The following is a 22,167-nucleotide window of genomic DNA, read 5'->3' on the forward strand; positions in this document are numbered from 1 at the left end:
ACAGGATCGTTGTCGATTGTATGTAGCAGAAAGGTTTGAATCTGACCATCAACCTCTTGAATTGTACTTTTATTGGAAAACTGTTTCTTGTAATCATTCATTACAAAATGATCTTTCATTTATTGAAAAAAATGTTTGGAATTCTGAACATGCACAACAATACTGTATTAATATGCAGTCTATTGATACAAAGGAAACCCTGAACTATGCTGTTAGTTTGATAGATGTTGATATTGATCAAGCACTACATGTATTTAATAGTTGTATAACACAACAAGTTGACTGTATGAAAAAGAGAATCAATATTGATCAGAAAATGTTTATTGAATGGTATGATATGGAATATAGAATGTTTAGACAAAATGTTAGAAGATTATTAAAGATGTCTAAAAAATCATCAAAGAAGGAAGATAATGTAAATCATTGTAAAGCTTGAAGAGAATATAAACATCTGTTGCAGAGAAAAAAAAAAAGAATATAACCAAGTTATTTGGATTAGCTGATTTTATCTGTTGATGACCAAAAAGATTTCTGGCAAAACATACGCAACGTTTCAAACAAAAAGGTTTATCAGTCAAATAATATTAACGTCCATGACTGGTTTGTTCACTTTAAGAATGTCATTGAAAACGAATCTGGTGAATGTGAAACTTCATGTTTAAATAATGATACAACTGATACAACTGATGTCAATGATGATGACAATGAAGATGAAGATAACTATATTTTGAATAGACCTATCTCCGAAGAAGTGTTAATTTCAATTAAGAAATTTAAGTATGGTAAGGCAGCAGGTCCTGATGGCATTATTGGTGAATTGTTTGTTAATGCTAAAGCTGTAATTGACTTTCTTTTTTTTCTTTCTTTTAATGAACACTTTTTAAAAAAAACATTTTACATTATAAGTACATACATTCATACATACAAAGCGAAATACAGCAAAGGGTACAAATAAGCAAAGGGTACACACAAGCATTGTTATCATCAATATCATCAACATAAATATATATAGATAGGTATGCTTTCACTTCCTATTCCCTAGTTCAATGTTCCACTTTTTCTCATGCTCCCTTATCAATTGTTCACATCTAACCCCTCCCCCCCCCCCCCCGCACCCCCTCCACACACACACACACACACACACACACACACACACACACACACAAACACACACCCCACACTCCACATTGGATGGATCTGTCTATTGTCTGACCTTCTCCATTTCATGCTTGTTTTATGGAAACAGATGTTTGGTAAACACATATTGTACTGCAGGTAAACACACATTGTTTACCAACTTCATGGTAGCAGCAAGGGAGCAGGTAACGAATATGAACACAGCAAAGACTATAGTGGACAAAGAAGAAATTAATTAATGATAAGGTGGTAGACGTGCCAGCATTCCTCAAACTGTCTTCTTGAGTTGTTATTTGCCATGTACTGTACTTCAGAATATCTTTTTGTTAGAAGAGCCATAAAAACTTGTATAGCTGGCTGTACATTTTGCGATTTACATCTGTATATATAAAATTTTGCTAAAAAGCAGAATCAGATCCATTGCATTATCAGTTTGCAGATGATGTTTTATACCAAATAAAACAAGTTCCTATCTGTTTCAAAGTTTTTGCAATGCTGGCACCCCTTCTTTGAGGTCTGCTGCAACTGTATCCAGAACTGGTGGACAACATTACAGTCATACAACATGTGATCAATTGACTGCTCATCTTGCTCACAAAAATTACAAATTGGAGACTCTTTTAATCTATGCAAGAACAGATATATTTGAGTTGGTAGTAGTCTGTGCAATAGCCTGGTTTGAAACCATCTCAGCTGTACATATGGAGAAACCTTATGACAATGAGAAAAAATCTGTTTCTGGTTGAGATTGTTGAATATGTTATTCCACTTTGTAATTGCAGCTGGAGTAGTTTTGTTTTCATTGAATGCATTTTGCACATTTTTGTTTCCCTTCTTGATGTAAAACCAAGTTTTGTTGTCTAAAAGTTTATATCTGTTAGTCAGAATTACATTCAACTTTTGGCGTACTTTTGTATTACATTCACAATGCCTTCATAAACAAGAAAATTGGTATTTACACCTGGAAAACAGAGCAAGAATTCATCATGTCATAAAATTGCCATTTTCTTTCACCAACTGCTTAGCAAAAAGATATATATATATATATATATATATATATATATATATACATATACAAATATATATATATATATATATATACATATATAAATATATATATATATATATATATATATATATATTGTGATGACACCATTCTTGTACATAATTTACTCTTCTATCTCTTATTATATTTACATTGTAATGAGTGCATTCTGCCATAAAGTCATGTACAGAAACTGGGCAACAGTTCATTGACAATTTTTTGTAATGCTTCATTACATCCTTCCAAAATGGGTTATCAGTTTTTTGTATAATAAAATTTGCATATTTTGCACCAAAAGATTCAACATTGGTCAACATTGGATACATATTAAAAGTAAGGGTCTTCCATCTAGATTCAGACATGAGTCTTTTCAGCCAACTAATCTTCATGGATACAAGAAAAGCTCTAACCTTTATCATTTTTAGACCACCCTCGCTGTATTTGTATTCAACTAACTTTCTAATCTTACTTGGTTTACCATTCCATAAAAATGAAAACAAATCTTTTTTCTAAGGCAGTGATAAATTGTTTGTGGGATCAGGTAAATTAATTAAAAGATGCACAATTTTTTAGAATACTAAGGTTTTGAATATTTTTTCCAAAAGGGGTTATCTGTCGTTTCTTCCATGAAGTCAGGATTCTTTTCATTGCAAACAGTTTATCTTCATAATTTATTCTAACAATACAGCTAGTATTAGTAGAAAACTTTATTCCCATAACTTTAAATGTACTAGGATCCCAAACAAAATTTTTGTCTCTCATGTATTGAATACCACATTTCTTTCTATTTCCAGTCCATATTGCTTTTCTCCGAAGCAGCTAGAAATCAACCTTTTCTAAACACTATAATACTAGTTTATTTTTAAACCTGATATCTGAAAATTTTGCGAGAATGAATACTGTTTCATTGAATGACCTTTCACTGCCATCCAGACGTAAAGACATGTATGTTTATGTGTTCATGTGTATGCATGTGTATAAACCTATGGTTGTGAGTATTTGTATATTAGTTCCTGTATACAGGTATGTGAGTTTAGGTGTATGCTTATATGTATGTATATGCATATATACAGTGTGTGTGTGTGTGTGTGTACAAATGTTTTGTTGTTGTTGTTGTTTGGGGTTGTTTTTTTTTTGTTTTGTTTTTTGTTGTTGTTGTTTTTTGTTGTTTTTGTGATTTCCTCATAACGTGAGTGTGTGTACATATGAAAGATACGATTGCATGTATTCATATTTTGCGATTTCATTTTGTTGCAAAATATGGTGTACTTATCATAGTTCACAACCCCTTCAAATGGGGCTTTGGCCTCACTGAATAAAATTCTCATTCTGATTCTCTCTCTCTCTCTCTCTCTCTCTCTCTCTCTCTCTCTCTCTCTCTCTGATAAACAAATGATGTATTCTCAATATCCTTGTCTATTTGTCTGTCTCCTTTCTTCCCTTCCTCTTTTCTTCTCTCCTCCCTCTCTTCCTCTCTCTCTCTCTCTCTCTCTCTCAACAGTTTTCCTCTCTTTCCTTCCTCGTATCTCTTCCTCTCTTACCTTCTTCTTCCCTCTCTCCTTTACGCAAAAGCAATGTTATTTTGTGGGGAACTGTGTATTTTCTATGCCATTTATTGTTCTTGTTGTTGTTGCCATGCAAAGTGGGTTTTTTTCCTTCTTTTATCAGTCTTCTTGTATTTCCTAGATTAGTTTATACGTTTTCTTTACGAGGGTAGGATGAAAACAGGCCGATAAGTGCCTATTCCTTTTTCCCTCAATAAAAAAGTTTCGATTTCGATTTCTCTCTCTCTCTCTCTCTCTCTCTCTCTCTCTCTCTCTCTCTCTCATATACAGACACACATGTATCACCCATACAATTTGTAAATTTATAATAGCAGGTACTTTTATTTCATGAAGAGCAGATATTTATTGTTGTTGCATAATTTTTTAAATACCAGAATCCAATTCACTATCTACAAACATCAGATGTACTTTTGATCATCTTTTGTTTGGATGATTAATTTGCATTGTTTAGTCATTTATCTTGTATCTGTGTTATGTTTGGGATTTTTTTAGTGATTTTTTTATTTTGTTCATTTTGAAGCCTTTATCTATTCATTCACTTATTATTTTCAGGCTATATTTCCAGGGTAGAAAATCATCCTTTCAAACTTTTTAAAAACTGCCTGAAAAGGAATTTCATCAATTACTTTTTTTGGCTTACAAGTATAAACAAATTGAGTCCATGTAATAATCCCGTTTCAGTTTTTGTGTGTGTGTGTGTGTGTGTCATATGTATGTGTGTATATGTGTGTTCATGGTAAACTAAAACAATATAATTTTCTCTGGAAATGCTTTGCCAACACCAAGTTTGGCTTAAAAACAAAAAGAACAAATCTTGCCATGCAGACTTGCATTTTGTTTAGTTGTGGTTTAAAGACAGCATGCCATTCCATTTCTTGTCAGCAGTCAAATGAAGAAGAAAAAAGATAACTCCAGACGGGACCAGACAGAATGACAACAACTACACCATTGACTTGTTTATTACGGGCGCAATAGCCGAGTGGTTAGAGCGTTGGACTGTCAATCTGAGGGTCCCGGGTTCGAATCACGGTGATGGCGCCTGGTGGGTGAAGGGTGGAGATTTTTACGATCTCCCAGGTCAATATATGTGCAGACCTGCTAGTGCCTGAACCCCCTTCGTGTGTATATGCAAGTAGAAGATCAAGTGCGCACGTTAAAGATCCTGTAATCCATGTCAGCGTTCGGTGGGTTATGGAAACAAGAACATACCCAGCACGCACACCCCCGAAAACGGAGTATGGCTGCCTACATGACGGGGTAAAAACGGTCATACACGTAAAAGCCCATTCGTGTGCATACAAGTGAACGTGGGAGTTGCAGCCCACGAACGCAGAAGAAGAAGAAGAAGACTTGTTTATTACTTGCTAGTATTACAATGAGGGCTTTGAATTAATCAGAATGAACTTGCTTAACATTTGAATTGGCAGCATGATTTACAACTGCTATCTTCCCTCTAAGTCAGCTTGGTTCAGCATGCAACAGCTACTTTTGTTATGAAGAACCAGAGTATTTAAGTGATGGAAAATGTGGGAATAGGCTGAAAATTTGACAAACATGAATGTATAAGTTGTTTGGATAATAGTGAAATATGGATCTGATGTGGCCAGCTTTGTCCAGCTGTACATTTTGATTAAAAATTATTTCATTTCATCAGCAATCATTTTTGACTGTGAGCAAAAAATATAATTTGAATCAACTTAAGCAGTTTACATGTCATCTAATTATTGCAGAAGTTACCATGACATTACTGAAAATCTGTTCTGGCCAGCATACCATGTCTGGCACCCTTACCAATTTGCAGTTGATTCAGTCAGAGAAAGAAGAATCTAATCATTGCTACTTGGAATGTACATATCCTCATGGATTGAGACAATGTCTCAAGGCCTCAGAGAAGAACAGCCCTCATCTCCAAAGAATTGCTGAGATATATTGTTGACATTGCTGCAAATGCTGCAATCAGTGAAACTCAGCTTGCTGAAGAAGGATCATTACCAGAATCAGACAGCGGATACACTTTCTTCTGGAAAGGCAAAGCCCTGCATCAGGACAGACTGCACTAAGCAGGATTTGACATCATGACTAGCCTCCTAAAGGAGATTCCCAACCAACCCACTTGAATCAATGAAAGACTTAGGAAGTTCCACCTCCTTATCAGCAACAGGCACTTTATCACCATCATAAGTGCCTACACCCCCACCATGCTGAACACAGGGGAGGTCAGAGGGCAATTTTACACTGACTTGGACACTCTGCTACATGCCACACCTACTTCCAACAAGCTTATAGTGCTTGGCGACTTCAAAACGAAAGTTGGCAGAGACCATGATCATTGAAGAGCAGTTATTGGAAAGCATGGAATTGGGAAGATGAACAGCAGCACCTTCCTACTTCTGAGCAAATGCACCAAACATGACCTGCTGATAACCATGTTCAAGCAGGCTAATAAGTACAAGACAACATGGATGCACCCATGATCTCAACAGTGATATTGATTACATTATCATCTGAAAATGTGGCATTTGGGATGTCCTCATCACCAAGGCACTGTGTGGCTGCAGATTGCTGGAAGGACCACAGACTGGTTAGAGTCCCTCCACCCCAAACTCACCAGGCTGGCCTTCAACACAGCTGGACACCTCTCAGGAAGATGTCAGCTGGAATTTCAGTCCAGCCTTGATGACAAATTTGAGGCATTAGGACCTCTAACTGGTGGATCATAGTAAAATTGGAAAAAATTCAAAGAAGTCTCAGAGACAGCCAAGGTAGTACTAGGCCCAAAAAGGAAGCTCCGCCAAGAATGATTTTACAAAAAACAACCAGGCCAAGCAAGCACTGCTAGATGAAAAGTGAATTACCTTCACTGACTGTCAGAACTACCCAAGCTGTGCCTCAAGACAAGACACATACAAAAACTATCAGTCCAGAACCCAGGGAGAGCTCTGTGATATACAACACAGTCAGTGGGAACAGAAAGCCGAGGAAGTGCAGCGTTATGCAGATACCAACAACTGCAAGATACTATTCAGTACCATCAAGACTATTCAGTACCATCAAGGCCATCTACAGCCCACTTGATGTGAGCTGACAGTTTGACCATCATTAAAGACAAAGATGGAATCAGAGCAAGGTGGGAAGAGCACTTCAACCAACTTTTGAACCAGCCATCTACTGTCAGCCAGGCAGCTTTACAACAAATAGTCCAGAGTTTACCACAAGAGGAACTTGACCTTCCACCCACTGGTGATGAGATCAGGACTGCCATAAAGCAGATAGAATGTGGCAAAGCCTCTGGGAAAGGTGGAATTCCTGCAGACCTGTACAAGGCGCTTGGAACTACAGCCTTTAAAGTATTCCATGATGTTCTCTCTGCCATCTTTGAGAAATAAAGTGTGCCATCAGTCTCGGAGATGCCATCATACTGGCACTGTATAAGAACAAAGCAGCAAACTCAGACTTTGGAAATTACAGAGGAATATCCCTACACTCCATTGCTGAAAAGATTCTGGCCCACATTCTCCTGAACAGGCTCATCTCCAGTGTCTCCGAGAGCAACCTACCAGAAGCCCAGTGTGGCTTCCCTCCTGGTTGCAGTGCTACAGATATAGTGTTTGCTGTGCAGCAACTCCAGGAAAAGTGCACTGAGCAACAAGTGGACCTGTATGCAGTGTTCATAGACCTGACCAAAGCATTTGACACCATCAGCATAGATGCTTTATGGACCATTCTCATGAAGCTGGGCAACCCATGCAAGTTCACCACTTTGATAAGGCTTTTCCACAACAGCATGACTGGATACGTTCTCACAAATGGTGACTACACAAATACCTTCCTAATTTCCAATGGGTGAGACAGGGCTGTGTACTTGCCCTTGTGCTGTTCAGCTTGTTCTTCACGCAGGTCCTGCACCATGCTGTGAAAGACGTAGGCTTGTACATCCAGTGTTGCTCAGATGGATCTGTCTGTAAGTTTAACCTCTGCTGTCTCTCAGTCTGAACTAAGATGGTTGAAAAACTCATTGAAGCCTTATTTGTGAATGACTGTGCCTTAATGGCATGCAAGGAAGACCATCTGCAGGGAATTGTCAACTGCTTTGCAGAAGCATCAAGGCTTAGACCGACAATCAGCCTGGGAAAAACAGGTCCTAGTCCAAGCAGCCCAAAACACAGGCCAGCCCCAGCTTAATACATCATTGATGGAGTCCAGCTGAAGTGTGAAGAGATCTTCAAATACCTTGGCCAACACCCGCTACCTAACCAAGAAGTCCTGGGCAGAGCTGGCTCAACGAGCATTGAGTCAGTGTAACTGAAGGCTCAGCTTCACTGGGTTGACTATTTGATCAGAATGGATTACAGTTGCATACCCAGACAACTGATTTATGATCAGCTCAAGAAAGGTTCATGCAGACATGGAAGGCACAAAGTGAGGTATAAGGACAACTTGAAGACTTACCTCAAGTGGACTGGCATACAGGCTTGGGAATTTGAAGCCTCCACAGCAAGCAGACCAGCATGACCAGAATGATGGCTGACTTTGAAGAGGACCGGCAACAACAACTCACTGCTGCAAGAGACAGATGTTACACAGCAGTGTCCATCTGTCCTCAGACAACAGACTGCCTTTGTAACACCTACATGTGCCCGTGTGCCTCCAGTCTTGGACTGTGTCAGCTTTGGACTGTCATGGACTACCAAGACTGAAAATCAGTTTTTGTGTGGAGAACAGCACTAACATTAGGATTTCTTCTTTTGATTAGTTCATCAGAAAGTCAGATGGAAACAGAGAATGTTTAAAATTTTAAAGATACTTAATATGAACAAACAATGAAATGCCCATCAGTGAGGGATTCTTTAGGTGGAATCATTTCCTTTACAGCTGTTCTTCTGATCCACTCCCCAGAGTCATTGACAGAGCTTTTTACTGTCTGTAAAAAAAGTTCCCAGAGTCCACAGTTGTAGCCAGTTTCATCATACCAGCCAGGGGCCGCAACAATCTAAACAATGCAATCTTTCTATCCAACCAAAAACCTCAGTTCCGTTTGCAGGGACCATGGTATCACCTTCATTGACAACCATGATACATTCACTGCCACAACAGGTGCTCCATGACTGGCCCAGTACCAAACTTTAACCCACCCAAGTGCAAAGGGAATGGCAACACTGCTGGACAGTTAATTATTACAGAGGTAGATGTGAAATAATGCTGATCATAATTTCTACCCCATCTGTCTGCATGGACTAAAAAATGCACAACCTGTACAGGGTGATGGCAGTCAATGTCCCCATTCCTTGGTGAACAGAGCTGACCCCACCTGCCTTCAACACAGTCCATTGTCCATGATGATTGCCCTCCCCCTACCTCAGCCTTCCACTTCCCTTCACTTCACGGACAAAGCAGACAGTTCAAGGAACCAGCACATAATCAGCCTCCTCCACCCCATCAGCCTCCTGTCCCAGATATCATTGATGACAGAAGGCACACCATATCCATTCGTTTTCCTTTTCATTGTTGCACAGCTTCCTCATATAACATAGGCAACTACAATGTTGATTTTGATGCATGCTCCATATGATATACAAGCACACCCCCCTTCCTCCACTCATCAGTTATGACATGCCCATCCCACCCCACCATCCCCAAAACAGTGTGTCTGCTGTTCCAGAAGGGAATCAGCATGCCCACTCCTATCAGACCGTTGGTCAAACCAGACCACAAAATGATTTTCACCCTCTGGCCATGACATTGTTAAATATGACTTTTCAGATCCCAACACAACGTAGCTCAGTTGGGAATTTATCATATCAAGTGTCATGGCTCTTAGGCTTTATCAGCCTTTTGCCTGAACATTAGGACTTTTTAAAACTTTATCTATTTTTTAACTTTATATAACAGTGCGCAATTACTAATGTTATGGCTAGCTTCCTACAGAGAAATTAACTTGGAATCTATAATCCTTCCAGTGTTTAATAAATTCTTAAAATTGTTAAGTGTTCCTGCAGTGACAATGTTACTGTGCAGATTATTCCAGAAGTTAACAACCCTGTTAGTCAAAAAAAAAAGTGTGAAAAAAGGTTTGATTTGGTTAATGTTGTCATTCCAGAAGTCAACAACCCTGTTAGTAAAAAAGTGTGAAAAAAGGTTTGATTTGGTTAATGTCCTCATTAGTTTTAGTGGGTGTCCCCTGGTATAATTACTGTCCTTCAGAGTGAAAAGATTTTGTGTAGTGCTCTTTTCATAATGTCCACATAGAATCTTATATGTCTCAATCATATCACCCCTTAACCTGTGATATTCCAGGCTTGAGAGTTTCAAACTAGTTAGTCTCTCTTCGTAGGGCATATTACCTATCCCTGTAATTTGCTTGGTGAATCTTCTCTGTACATTTTCAATCAAGTCAATATGTTTTCTAAAGTAAAGGGACTATATCACATTACCATATTCCAGTATTGGTCTTATTAATGATTTGAATAATGGTACCATGACATCTTTATTTTCATACTGGATGAAATGGGTGATCACACCTGGTATTCTATTCAGAGAAAACATGTCCTAATTCAAATAAAGTATATTCATATTGCTGTTGAAAAAGTCAATAAGTGAACGAAATAGTTATTTGTTTCGATGAAAAGCATGGTACATAAATTTTGAATATTGACAGTTCTTGTGATTATGTGTATTTGATACTTTCATATCAATTTAGACAACCATAATCAGTTGATTGCATAAAATGTGCAGGGGTACCTTTTTACATTTCTGTTTATGATTTATGGTTCTTTTCATGTTAATTTGAAGTCTCTGTCTCTGTGTCTTTGTCCATCCGTTTGTCTGTCTGTCTGTCTGTCTCTGTCTCTCTCTCTCTCTCTTTCGCACTGTAACAGTTATGTTGCAGCCTGCTCTGCTAACTGAATGATTATGTTTTCTTTTGATCATCAAGCAACTGAGTTTGAATCATATGACTTATTTTCTTTTTTGTTGGTTTGTTAAGTACATTGTAAGTGTGCTTTATTTGCATCTGATATTTCTTGTAATTGCATATTTTCTGACTTCACATTGATATTGTGATTTCCACACTTGTTTGAATTACTTGCATACTTGGGTTGAAATCATTGACACCCCAACCCCTTTTTTCTTCTCTTGTTTACACAGATTTGCATTGTGACTGTGTGGTGTATTTGATGGGTGTATATATTTGTGTCAACGTTGTTGTCCTATTAGGACTTGTTTGATACTTGTTTGATTTGCTGTATCAAAATATTATAGCTTTTCATTGTACATTTTCCCAAAATGCCTGCCTACACAAAACACTTTGCCTTCACAAGAAGGATTACGGACTGGTCATTTGAATATTAACCGTTCACTTAACAATAAAATAGAAATACCTTCAATATTTGAAAATTCTGGAAATAACTTTCATCTGTTTTGTTTCTCTAAATCACATCTCTCTGATCATATATTACATTCTGATTTACCTTTTTATCAATGTGACCATAAAATTAGTGTGGAAAAAGGCCTATTACTCTATGGCAGTGAATCTGTCTCATAAGTGAAAAAAGTAATACAGGAACAGTTCCACATTGACTCATTATGAGTAGAAATAAAAATAAAACATGGCAAAGTGTTATGTATTGGATTTATCCACAGGAATGTAGCAGAAAGAATGAAAGGGTTGGATAATCTTAATACAGTGATGGATACTGTCACACTTGAAAATAATGAAACAATACTAGTTACCACTGGGTGATTTTATCGTCAACTTACTAAAACCTCAAGCACACTGGATTCAATTATATAAAACAGTTTATTTAGATCAGCTGATTGACCAACAGACACGTGTACCAACCACTTCAAACACCCTTATAGATCACTTATACACATTGTCAAAACAGAACATCACTGAAATGTGCTCCCCATCATCTGGATGTAGTATCACATGGTCGAAAAAGGAGTTGGAATTCCCAAAACAAGCCACAGAACTATCATGTATGGATTTTATAAAAATAAAAATAAAAATTTTTTAAAGCTTTTTAAAGGATACTTTCCTTTTAGATCTACTGAATTCCCTGTTATGCCAAAACTATCAGTTCACCAATCCAGACAAAGCCACACACATTTGGACGCACACAATCAGTGATATATACAACAAACATGCACCCTTGAAAATCAAAAAAGTAAAGCACCACCACAAACCTCCATTGATAACAGTGGAAATCAAAAAAGAAATACATAAACATGGCCTTCTAAAAGTTGAAAACCATAAAAACTTTGATACACAGAAAAACAAGATAATGTCAATAAGACATAAAGCAGAATATTATTACTATCAAGACTTAGTATCTGATAAACACAGCTTCTAAATCTTTTTTGACTGTCATTAACAAGCAAGGGGTCTTCAAAATTGCAAGTGTACACAAAAGACATTTCCCCAAACAATATAAGTAACAACTTTTTAGATATAGCAGAACAACTGATAACAAACGTTAAAGGATTTTTGTTCATCTTAAGATATTGATTTCAAAGTATCCATTCCTTTCTTATCAGTATCAGACATCCTGCTGTCCTTAAAACAGTCTAATACAAGAGACCTGGATGGCAAAATCATGAAAATAGCTGCCTGAATGGTAACAGATACCTTAACATTTATATATATATATATATATATATATATATATATATAACCTTTGCATTGACAAGAATAATTTTCCATTATGGTTTAAACAAGCCAGAGTCGTTTCATTGTTAATATCAGGTGACCAGTAAAAACCCATCAAATTACAGACCAGTATCAATTCTTTCAATTCTATCAAAACCATGAGAAAAAACGCATCATAAAACATATACTTTTCCATTTGAATAAATTAATCTGATTCACCTCAAACAATCTCATTTTAGGGAAAATTATTCCTGCCACACAGTGTGACACAGATTGTCAATAAATAGCTTTTAAATGTTAATATTAATGATCTAACAGGAGTAGTTTTGTGGATTTTTCAAAAGCCTTTGATGTCATTAATCATTCTCTCATGTTAAAGAAATTATTTAATACGGACTATCTGAAGATACGATTCAGCTCATTTCATCATTTCTGTCGAACAGAAAACAGCTAGTTAGTATTAATGATTCTAAGTCAGATTTGCAGACAACAAGGTATGGTGTACCACAAGGGTCTATCCTTGGTCCAGTATGATTCTCATAATATATTAAAATTCTGCCTCTGTGTTTAACAACAGTTTGTGATTTATTTGCAGATGACAATTTAGTTTATTTCAATCATGCATCCATAAATATATTGACATCAAAACTACGAAAAAGCTTCAACCAATTAGCCACATGGACTGAAATTAATCATATGTGTCTAAATGCAAAGAATATTAAATGCATGTGTATAACAACCAGACAATAACTTCAAAACACTTATTTTCTATTTCTCTCTCTCTCTCTCTGGAATCAAAATTGAGGAAGTAAAATCGCATAAGGTACAAGGTATCATCTTTTATAATAATCTATCTTGGTCTGATCATGTTGCTTATCTGTGTAAAAGAATACCTCAAAAAGTATGAATACCTCAAAAAGTATTTTAACTATCTAAAATTAAACATTTTCTTAATATCCATGCTCGTAGAAAGTTCTTTCAAGCAATATCCATATAACTGTAGATTATCCCTTGACAGGATGGGATTTGTCTAGTGCAAATATTCTAAAACCTTGAAACAGATTGTGCTCTTAAACTAGTTCCTTTAAAATCCTGCTCATTAACCACAGATGATTATGTATTATTGAACGTTCTTCCACTGTATCTAAGACTAGAATACAACAAAGCTCCATTTATGCACAAAGAAGTTACTGGAGCAGCACCTCATGGTATTTGTAAAAAGCTTTCCAATAGACAGCAATGGACACTTTCATCAACTTGCAATACCTCTTCCTAGAATTGATCTCTTTAAGCCAAGCCTTTCATACAGTAGTGGTTCATACTGGAATGATTGCCTTCCTTTTTGAAACAGATAACTAGTCGTGTTAACTTCAGAAGCTCATTGTTTGATAAAATGGAAAATATGTTTTTGATGCAGAAAAATGAAATACCATGCACAATTTTTAAATATGGGTATATATCTATGCATATGCAAGTCTGTTTGTGTGTGTATGAAGTGTCCATTTTAGTATTTGCATTTTGTCTTTTCTTGGTATGATATTTTTTTGTTTTCTCTTCTTTGTTATTTATTCTATTTTATTTGTTTGTTTGTTGTTGTTGTTTTTTTGTTGTTGTTTGCTTGTTTAATTTCTTTGCCCTGAGGGCCAGATGAAAAAAAGCATGTCCTTGCTCATTCCATTTCCATCATTAAATCAAATTCATTCATTCATTCTGGCACACAACTTTGAGTTCAACATAAGTTTGTTTCTGATGGTGTGCAAAAAATATTATTTGGATCAATATTTCATATGTAAGTACTAGTAACACTAGAAACATTTCCCCTGCTACCGTCCTTCCTGCATTTTCAGTTTTATTTGGTTAATTCTTTTAAAGAAATCTGCAGGAATTACGTGTTTGATATGAAGTCTTTGCCTCTTGTAGGTGGTTAAGAGTCATGTTGTATTAGTCTAGAAATTTAAAAAGAAAGAAGATTTTGGTAACATGAAGATCAGATAATGAAAGTAAAGAATTAAGTTTAAGAAATAATTGGCACTGATATATTTTATGCATGTGCTCATGGTTTTTGCTTTTTTTTCTTGCTTTTTTTCTCCTCTGTTTTTAAAGGCAATCTGGTCTCTGCGAGAACGCCTAGCAGAAGGTTTACTTCATGATGGCTACTGTTACAAGTATGATGTGTCACTGCCACTGTCCTCATTCTATCAACTGGTGCTTGACATGCGTCAGCGAGTGTTGGGGTCAGCCAGGCGTGTGGTCGGCTATGGCCATGTTGGAGATGGTAAGTGGGTGATAAGCGTTTTTTTTTCATTTTCAGAAGCAAGCAATCTTGAGGAAGCAACTTAATCCATTGCCTGCCTTAAGATGTCAGACTTAGGTCCCTTTTGTTGCACTGTTATACACCTACAGGATGCATCTGTCAGTCCAGAACACAGTTGGTAGTTTCCACATGTCTTTAAAATGTTTGAAGATAGTTTACATCCTTGGACTTGTACAGTCTGTACTGTATGACTCAGGGGTTAGGGGTGCACGGGAGGGGTAGTACCTCTAGAGGGGGGGCTTGTCACGCTCTTCAGGGAGTGGTTCGTCCTCTGTTGGTCCCCACCGGCACCCAGCTCTCACCTGTGGGTCCTAGAAGCTGCTAGCATGCGGCAGCACCCAACCCCCATGCAACAGCTTTGACAGGCTGGCTAAACTAGGTGAGGGTAGCCGACGGGTCTCAACCCCTCGGTGAGTTAGGGCTTGTCTACCCAAGCATGTGAAGACTGGATCCGGCAGACTCTGCGGAAGAAACCTTCATGGTTCAACAGAGAGGAAGGCGGTTGCAGCAGAGCACTGTGGAGTACTGAGGGCAGGATGAGGCACATAGGACATCCTGGTCATCCACTGCATCCGTATCCATCTCCAGTCGTCTTGACCTCGTCTTTCCACTGGATACAGACGGTCTCGGACAAGAGAGTGAGGTCGACGGTGCGCAACTCCTCACTATAAACAAAGTCATCGCACAAGTCGTCAATCATCCTTCATCCCATACCATCATTTTACCCAAGCCCTGTGGTGACAGGCGAGCAAAGAAGCGACAGGTGTGGGTACACTAGCAGTCATAGCCGCGGACCTGCACACAGGCGGCTCAGGCCATAGGGTCGTTTTTTTACCGACTGGAGCAGCGGTGGAGATTGGCAGCCCTCTGAGCGACTGAGCAGCCCTCTTCAGTACAGCACTGCTCACCTCCATGGCATGAGGAAGGGGCTAGAAAAGGTGCCGTAAACATTGCCTGCTCCACACCACCCTAGTCAGCATACCGCGGCTGACAGGGACCCTACTCAAGCGGTCAACACACAAAGAAAACGAAGAAAACAACCCCATTGACCATTGCCACATGGAACGTGTGTATGCTTCTGGACAGAGGCGACTCATACAGACCACAGAGACGCACAGCACTCACTGCGAGTGAACTAGCCAGGTATAACATTAACATCGCTGCCCTAAGTGACACCAGACTGGCAGAAGAAGGCGAACTCTGTGAGCAAGGCGCAGGCTACACCTTCTTTTGGAGTGGTCGTGGACCTGAAAAGAGACGTGAGTCTGGAGTTGGCTTTGCAGTGAAGACAACCCTTGTTGGCAAGCTGGCTGGCCCCCCCGAAAGGAGTGAACAATCACCTGATGACGATGAAACTTCCTTTATGCAACGGGAAGAAGTTTACCACTATTGTCAGTGCCTGTGCGCCCACCATGACCAACCCGGATGAGATCAAGGACAAGTTCTACGAGGACCTGAACACTGTCATCACCACTGTTCCCAATGCAGACAAGCTCATCATTCTTGGTGACTTTAACGCGAGAGTTGGCTGTGACAGCACCTCATGGAAAGGCGTGATTGGGGTTGGCAACTGTAACAGCAATGGTCAACTACTTCTCCAAACATGTGCCGAGCACGACCTTCTTATCACAAACACTGTCTTCTGCCTCCCTACCCGTAACAGGACGTCATGGATGCATCCTCGCTGTGGGCATTGGCATCTCATCGACTTTGTCATCATCAGGAAGAGGGACAGGCAGAACGTACAAGTCACGAGGGCCATGTGTGGTGCCGAGTGCTGGACAGACCACCGCCTTATCATCTCCAAACTCAACCTCCGCATCCAGCCCAAGAGACGGCCTCAGGGCATGAAAGCACCCAAATGCCTGAATGTCAACAAGCTGGAGCTAGGCAACATCAAGCAGAGCTTTGCTGACACCCTGGAGGAATGCCTTGAGTCCACCATGCTGGACAACCAGAATGTGGAGGTAGCGTGGGGCGCACTGCATGAGACAGTGTACAACACTGCCATGGAGTGCCTGGGGCCTTTTGCCAGGAAGCACAAAGACTGGTTTGATGAGAACTGCACTGAGATCAAGCAGCTGCTGGAAGACAAACGCCAAGCCTACAGAGCCCACATTGAAGATCCCAAGTCACAGTTAAAGAAAGACATACTGAAGAGCGCACGCAGCACCATCCAGGTGAAGCTGCAGCAGATGTAGGATTCCTGGTTGAGCAACAAAGCTGATGAGATCCAGGGCTTTGCAGACAGGAACGACATGAAGAACTTCTATAACGGCCTGAAAGAAGTCTATGGTCCCACCACCTCCGGATCTGCTCCACTCCTCAGTGCTGATGGTTCTACCCTAATCACTGACAAGGACGGGATCCTTGAGAGATGGGCTGAACACTTTGACAGCGTACTGAACTGCCCCTCCACCATCAGTGATGAAGCCATCAACCGACTCCCCCAGGTGCCAGTCAGTGAGTTGTTGGATGCCATTCCAACTTTGGAGGAGACCCAGAAAGCTATCCGTCTGCTATCCAATGGCAAAGCCCCTGGCTCAGACTCCATTCCAGCTGAGGTCTACAAAGAAGGTGGTATGGCACTGACTGAGAAGCTTCATCAGCTGTTCCAGCTCATCTGGCAGCATGAGGTAGTTCCACAGGACTTCAAAGACGCTTCCATCATACACCTGTACAAGCGCAAAGGAAATCGACGGGCCTGTGACAACCATCGTGGAATATCCCTGCTGTCCGTTGCAGGCAAGACTCTGGCCAGAGTGCTACTCAACCGTCGCATAGCGCGTCTTGAGCAAGGTCTCCTACCAGAGAGACAGTGTGGCTTCCGGAAAGAACGCAGGACTATCGACATCATGTTTGCTGCCAGGCAGCTCCAGGAGAAGTGTCAGAAACAGAACGCCGACCTTTACTCCACCCATGTCGATCTGACCAAGGCCTTCGATACTGTTAGCAGAGATGGCCTTTGGAGAATCTTGGCGAAGTACGGATGTCCCAGAAAGTTCATCACCATCATACGGCAACTACACGATGGGATGCTGGCCCGAGTCCAAGACAACGGAGAGACTTCAGAACCATTCCCTGTCTCCAACGGAGTCAAGCAAGAGTGTGTTCTTGCCCCCACCCTGTTCAGTCTCATGTTTTCAGCCATGCTGACAGATGCCTTCAGAGACGCTGACGTAGGTATTGGCATCAGATGACTCACTCTTCAACCTCAGGAGGCTTCAAGCAAAAACCAAGGTGAGGACAGACACTGTCAACGACTTCCTGTTTGCTGATGACTGCGCTCTCAACGCTGCCTCCGAAGCTGACATGCAACACAGTGTTGACAAGTTCTCTGCTGCCTGTGACAACTTTGGCCTCACAATCAGCTCAAAGAAGACTGAGGTGATGCACCAGCCAGCTCCAGGAAAGCCTTACATTAAACCAAACATCTTCATCAATGGGCAATGACTGAACGCGGTGGACAAGTTCACATACCTGGGCAGTACACTCTCTTGCAGAGTTGTCATCGACGACGAGGTGAATGCCAGACTCGCCAAAGCCAGCACTGCCTTCGGCAGACTCCATAAGAACGTTTGGAACAGGAGAGGCATCACCCTGGAGACGAAGCTCAAAGTATACAAGGCCATAGTTCTCACCACACTGCTCTATCGATGTGAATCATGGACAGTCTACAAACGCCACGCCAAAAAGCTGAACCACTTCCACACCACCAGCCTCAGAAAACTTCTCGGCATAAAGTGGCAAGAGAAGATCCCTGACACAGAGGTGCTCACTCATGCAGACTTGCCCAGCATCTACACCATCTTGATGCAGGCCCAGCTGCGCTGGGCAGGCCATGTAGTTCGCATGCCAGACCACCGGCTCCCCAAGAAACTGCTGTATGGCGAACTCCAACATGGCAAGCGCTCCCATGGAGGCCAAAAGAAGTGCTTCAAAGACACTCTGAAAGTTTCTCTGAAGGCCTTCAACATCAGCCATGACACATGGGAGCTGAATGCAATGGACAGACCAAAGTGGCGTTCAGCTGTCCACAAAGGCGCCAAATCCTGTGAGGCCAACAGAATCGCTACAGCAGAGCAACGCAGACAGGGCAGGAAAAGCAGGGCCAGCAAGTCCCCGACAGCCGCCACCATCCCCTGTCCACACTGCATCAGAACCTTCCGGGCGCGGATTGGCCTGACCAGTCATCTGCGCACCCACAGAGCCCAACCCACCCACACCTAGGATGACTAGATGGTCCTCGTTGATCCTGACGGATGAACCACACTGTATGACTCATAGGCAGTGGAAAATTCTGAAGTCACTTGCTGACACGGCTGGTCAAAGTGACGTTGTCAAAGACAGATCACAGAAATTTGGATCTTTCCTTCTTCAAGAGTCTGCTGAAGTTTCGTCAGTGAAGCCCCTCTGTGACGTCGTTAAGAGCAGACCAGCACTAACGGCAGAAAATTCGCAGAATCTGATGATAAGCGGGATGCGTCACTAACTTGGTAATTAATTCACAATGATAATGTTAATTATCCTCCATCTAAGAATTTGTTGATCAATAAAAGCAGCAAACATAATGTAGATTAACTTTTTCCCTTCCCTGATCATTCAATGAGTTCTCCCCAGACCATTTAGAAACTAAAAGAGTATAAGTGTTGATAATCTAGTGAGATTACGTCATCAAATCGTGTCATTATTGGACGTCATTTTTTTTCTCTGCTTGTCGAAACGAATTGCAGAGGTGTAAGACGTAACTTGAAACACAGAAAGACAACGCAGTCATAGGCCAAATAAAGCCATAGGCTAGATCTAGTTCTTGTGTTATTGTGCTTAAGCGCCCAAACCGTTTTTTGGACCGGAAATAGTCTCCCAGAACCGGAAGTGACAATCTAAATGGCCGGGCATCATCACTAGAATTATGCCGAACTGTGTGTCAAATTTTAGATCAATTGGTCCAGTAGATTTTGTGGTAGCCTTTGCCACACATTTGTGTTTACACACACACACACACTCACACACACTCACACACACACACACAGACACTCAGACGGAAATTTCTCGCACTGGTCCATCATAACAGTACTCTCCTTTTTATAAAAGGAGAGTACTAAAAACAAAACAACAACAACAAAATATAAATACAAACCACATACTAGCGACACATCAACTACTTAAGAAACCACGTAAGAAAACCCAGAAATATTATATCACACACACACACACACACACACACACACACACACACACACACACACAAACAAACTAACAAACAAAACCCAACAAAAAAGAAATAAGAAGAAGCAACAACAACAAATATCAAAATTACACAACAGAAATACTTGTTGGACTATTCATAGTCCAGTTCACCGTCGATGAAGTAGACAAAACAAACTGTGAAACACACATAATAAACACACACACACACACACACACACACACACACACACAAACGCACGCACGCACACACACGCACGCACGCACGCACGCACACACACACACACACACACACATCCAGTAGATCTTGATGTAGCCCTTGCCACACATTTGTGTTTACACACACACACACACACACACACACACAGACATAAATTTTGCGACATGGCTTCCATCGTAATAGTACTCTCCTTTTTATAAAGGCAGGTACTAAAAAGCAGATTTTAAATGTTTGACCGTCATTCAGTGTGAAGTTTACGTAACTAGCGCAATGAATAACAATTTAAAAGAAACAAGTTAAAATCTAAATGTTTTATTATTATTATTATTATTATTATTATTATTATTATGCACCATCTCTGCTTTTTTTTTTTAGTAACTACGGTACGGCGCATCTCCGCATCATGATGCTCAACCGGGCCAGGTGATAGGGGGCGGGGCCTTGCGGTACCGCCGGAATGTGTATAACGAGATGAGTCAGGGAGTGCTTCTTAATGCACAGATGCGCGTAGAATTTTCTGCCGTTTGTGCTGGTCTGCTCTTAACGACGTCACACCCCTCTCTAGGTGAGACAGTCTGCCAATTCTTTGTGTATATTGAACCATATAACATCTTTCATAATCTCTTTCTCCATCACTTCTTTAATTCCAATGCTTTCCAACCTCAAACATTTTTCTGTCACTTGTTTGGTTGATTTTAAGGCATGATAGTTTTCATTGCCTATTGCATCAGTTTTATCTGTTTCTTCTTCAGAATTCATGTCAAGATCAGTTATTGTTGACTCCACATGATAGTTTTGTGGAACATTTTCTTTTGAAGTACTTGCATTTTCTTTTTTCTTTCCAGGCTCGGTCACTGTGGAACAAACTACCAGAAAATTTGTGTCCTATCTCGCTGAAATCTTTTAAATCTGCTCAGAAAATGATGATGGAGTCTCCCGTCAGTCTGATGGATGAGAAGGCAGGCAGGCTTATCTGTCAGTGTGTGTCCTCATATGGGAGAAGAGGCCGATTCTGGATGCGCAGCACTTCCCACAGGTGTTGCAAGGGAAAATGTCTCCAGAAGTTGAGCCCTGCTTCCTTCGCTCACACTTCTCCTTAATGGCCAGCGTTCTCTTGTTTTCAAACATGTTTATGCCACTAGAGCACAGCATCCTCCAACAAGAGTGGTCAAGGGCATCAGTTTCCCAGGAAGCGATGTCTATGTCACAGGCTTTGAAGTTTGTCTTCAAGGTGTCCTTGAAGTGCTTGCAGGGTCTTCCACGTTCACGGTGGCCTTTCTTCAGCTGGCCATACAGTAACATCTTCGGGATCCTGCTGTCTGTCGTGCGGACAACGTGTCCTGTCCAGCGTAGCTGGCACTGGATCAGCAGGCTTTCAGTGCTGGGCAGGCCGCTCCTCTCTAGGACCTGGAAGTTGGAGACCCTGTCTTGCCACTTTATGCTGAGGATCTTTCATAGGCATCTCTGGTGAAACTGCTCAAGTTGTTGAATGTGACGGCAATACGTCGTCCATGTTTCACAGCAGTACAACAAGGTGGTCAGCACAACAGCTCTGTAGGTTTTCATCTTGGTGCTGAGCCTGATGCCTTTGTTGTTCCACAGCCTGTTGTTCAGTCTGCCAAAGGCGGAGCTGGCCTTGGCGATGCGCAGCGTCACTTCTGCATCAAGGGCTCCGTTGCTGCATAGGGTGCTACCTAGGTAGCAAAACTTGTCAACTGACTTGATCCCTGTGTCATTTATCTTGACTGCAGGTGGGGGGCAGGCACTGGCGTTCTGTGAGCTAGCTGGTTGGTACATGGACTCGGTCTTGCTGAGGCTGATGGTGAGTCCAAAGTGCCTGCAGGCGGTTGAGAACCTGTCCATATTGAACTGCATGTCCTCATGGGTGTGTGCAGCAAGCACGCAGTCATCAGCGAAGAGGAACTCTCTCATCAGTGCCTCAAACACCCTGGACCTGGCGTGGAATCACTGCAAGTTGAAAAGTTTGCCATCTGTGCGAAACTGAATGTAGATGCCCCGGTCACAGTCTTG

At 40.8% G+C, this 22,167-nt stretch overlaps 1 protein-coding gene across 3 annotated transcripts in view; it reads left to right on the top strand.

Annotated features, from left to right (window-relative positions):
- Positions 1 to 22,167, top strand: part of LOC143287539 (D-2-hydroxyglutarate dehydrogenase, mitochondrial-like) — a 56,572-nt gene that overhangs the window by 24,601 nt on the left and 9,804 nt on the right. For 2 of the 3 annotated variants that reach the window (XM_076595591.1, XM_076595590.1), the window contains one exon: positions 14,498 to 14,669. In XM_076595591.1, coding sequence (XP_076451706.1) covers positions 14,498 to 14,669 — 172 coding nt within the window. Of the gene's footprint in view, positions 1 to 14,497; positions 14,670 to 20,511; positions 20,702 to 22,167 lie in introns of all 3 variants that reach the window. The other variant, XR_013055977.1, reaches the window with a different exon arrangement.

This window comes from Babylonia areolata, chromosome 11 (assembly GCF_041734735.1).
Source record: "Babylonia areolata isolate BAREFJ2019XMU chromosome 11, ASM4173473v1, whole genome shotgun sequence".
Taxonomy (NCBI): Eukaryota; Metazoa; Mollusca; class Gastropoda; order Neogastropoda; family Buccinidae; genus Babylonia; species Babylonia areolata.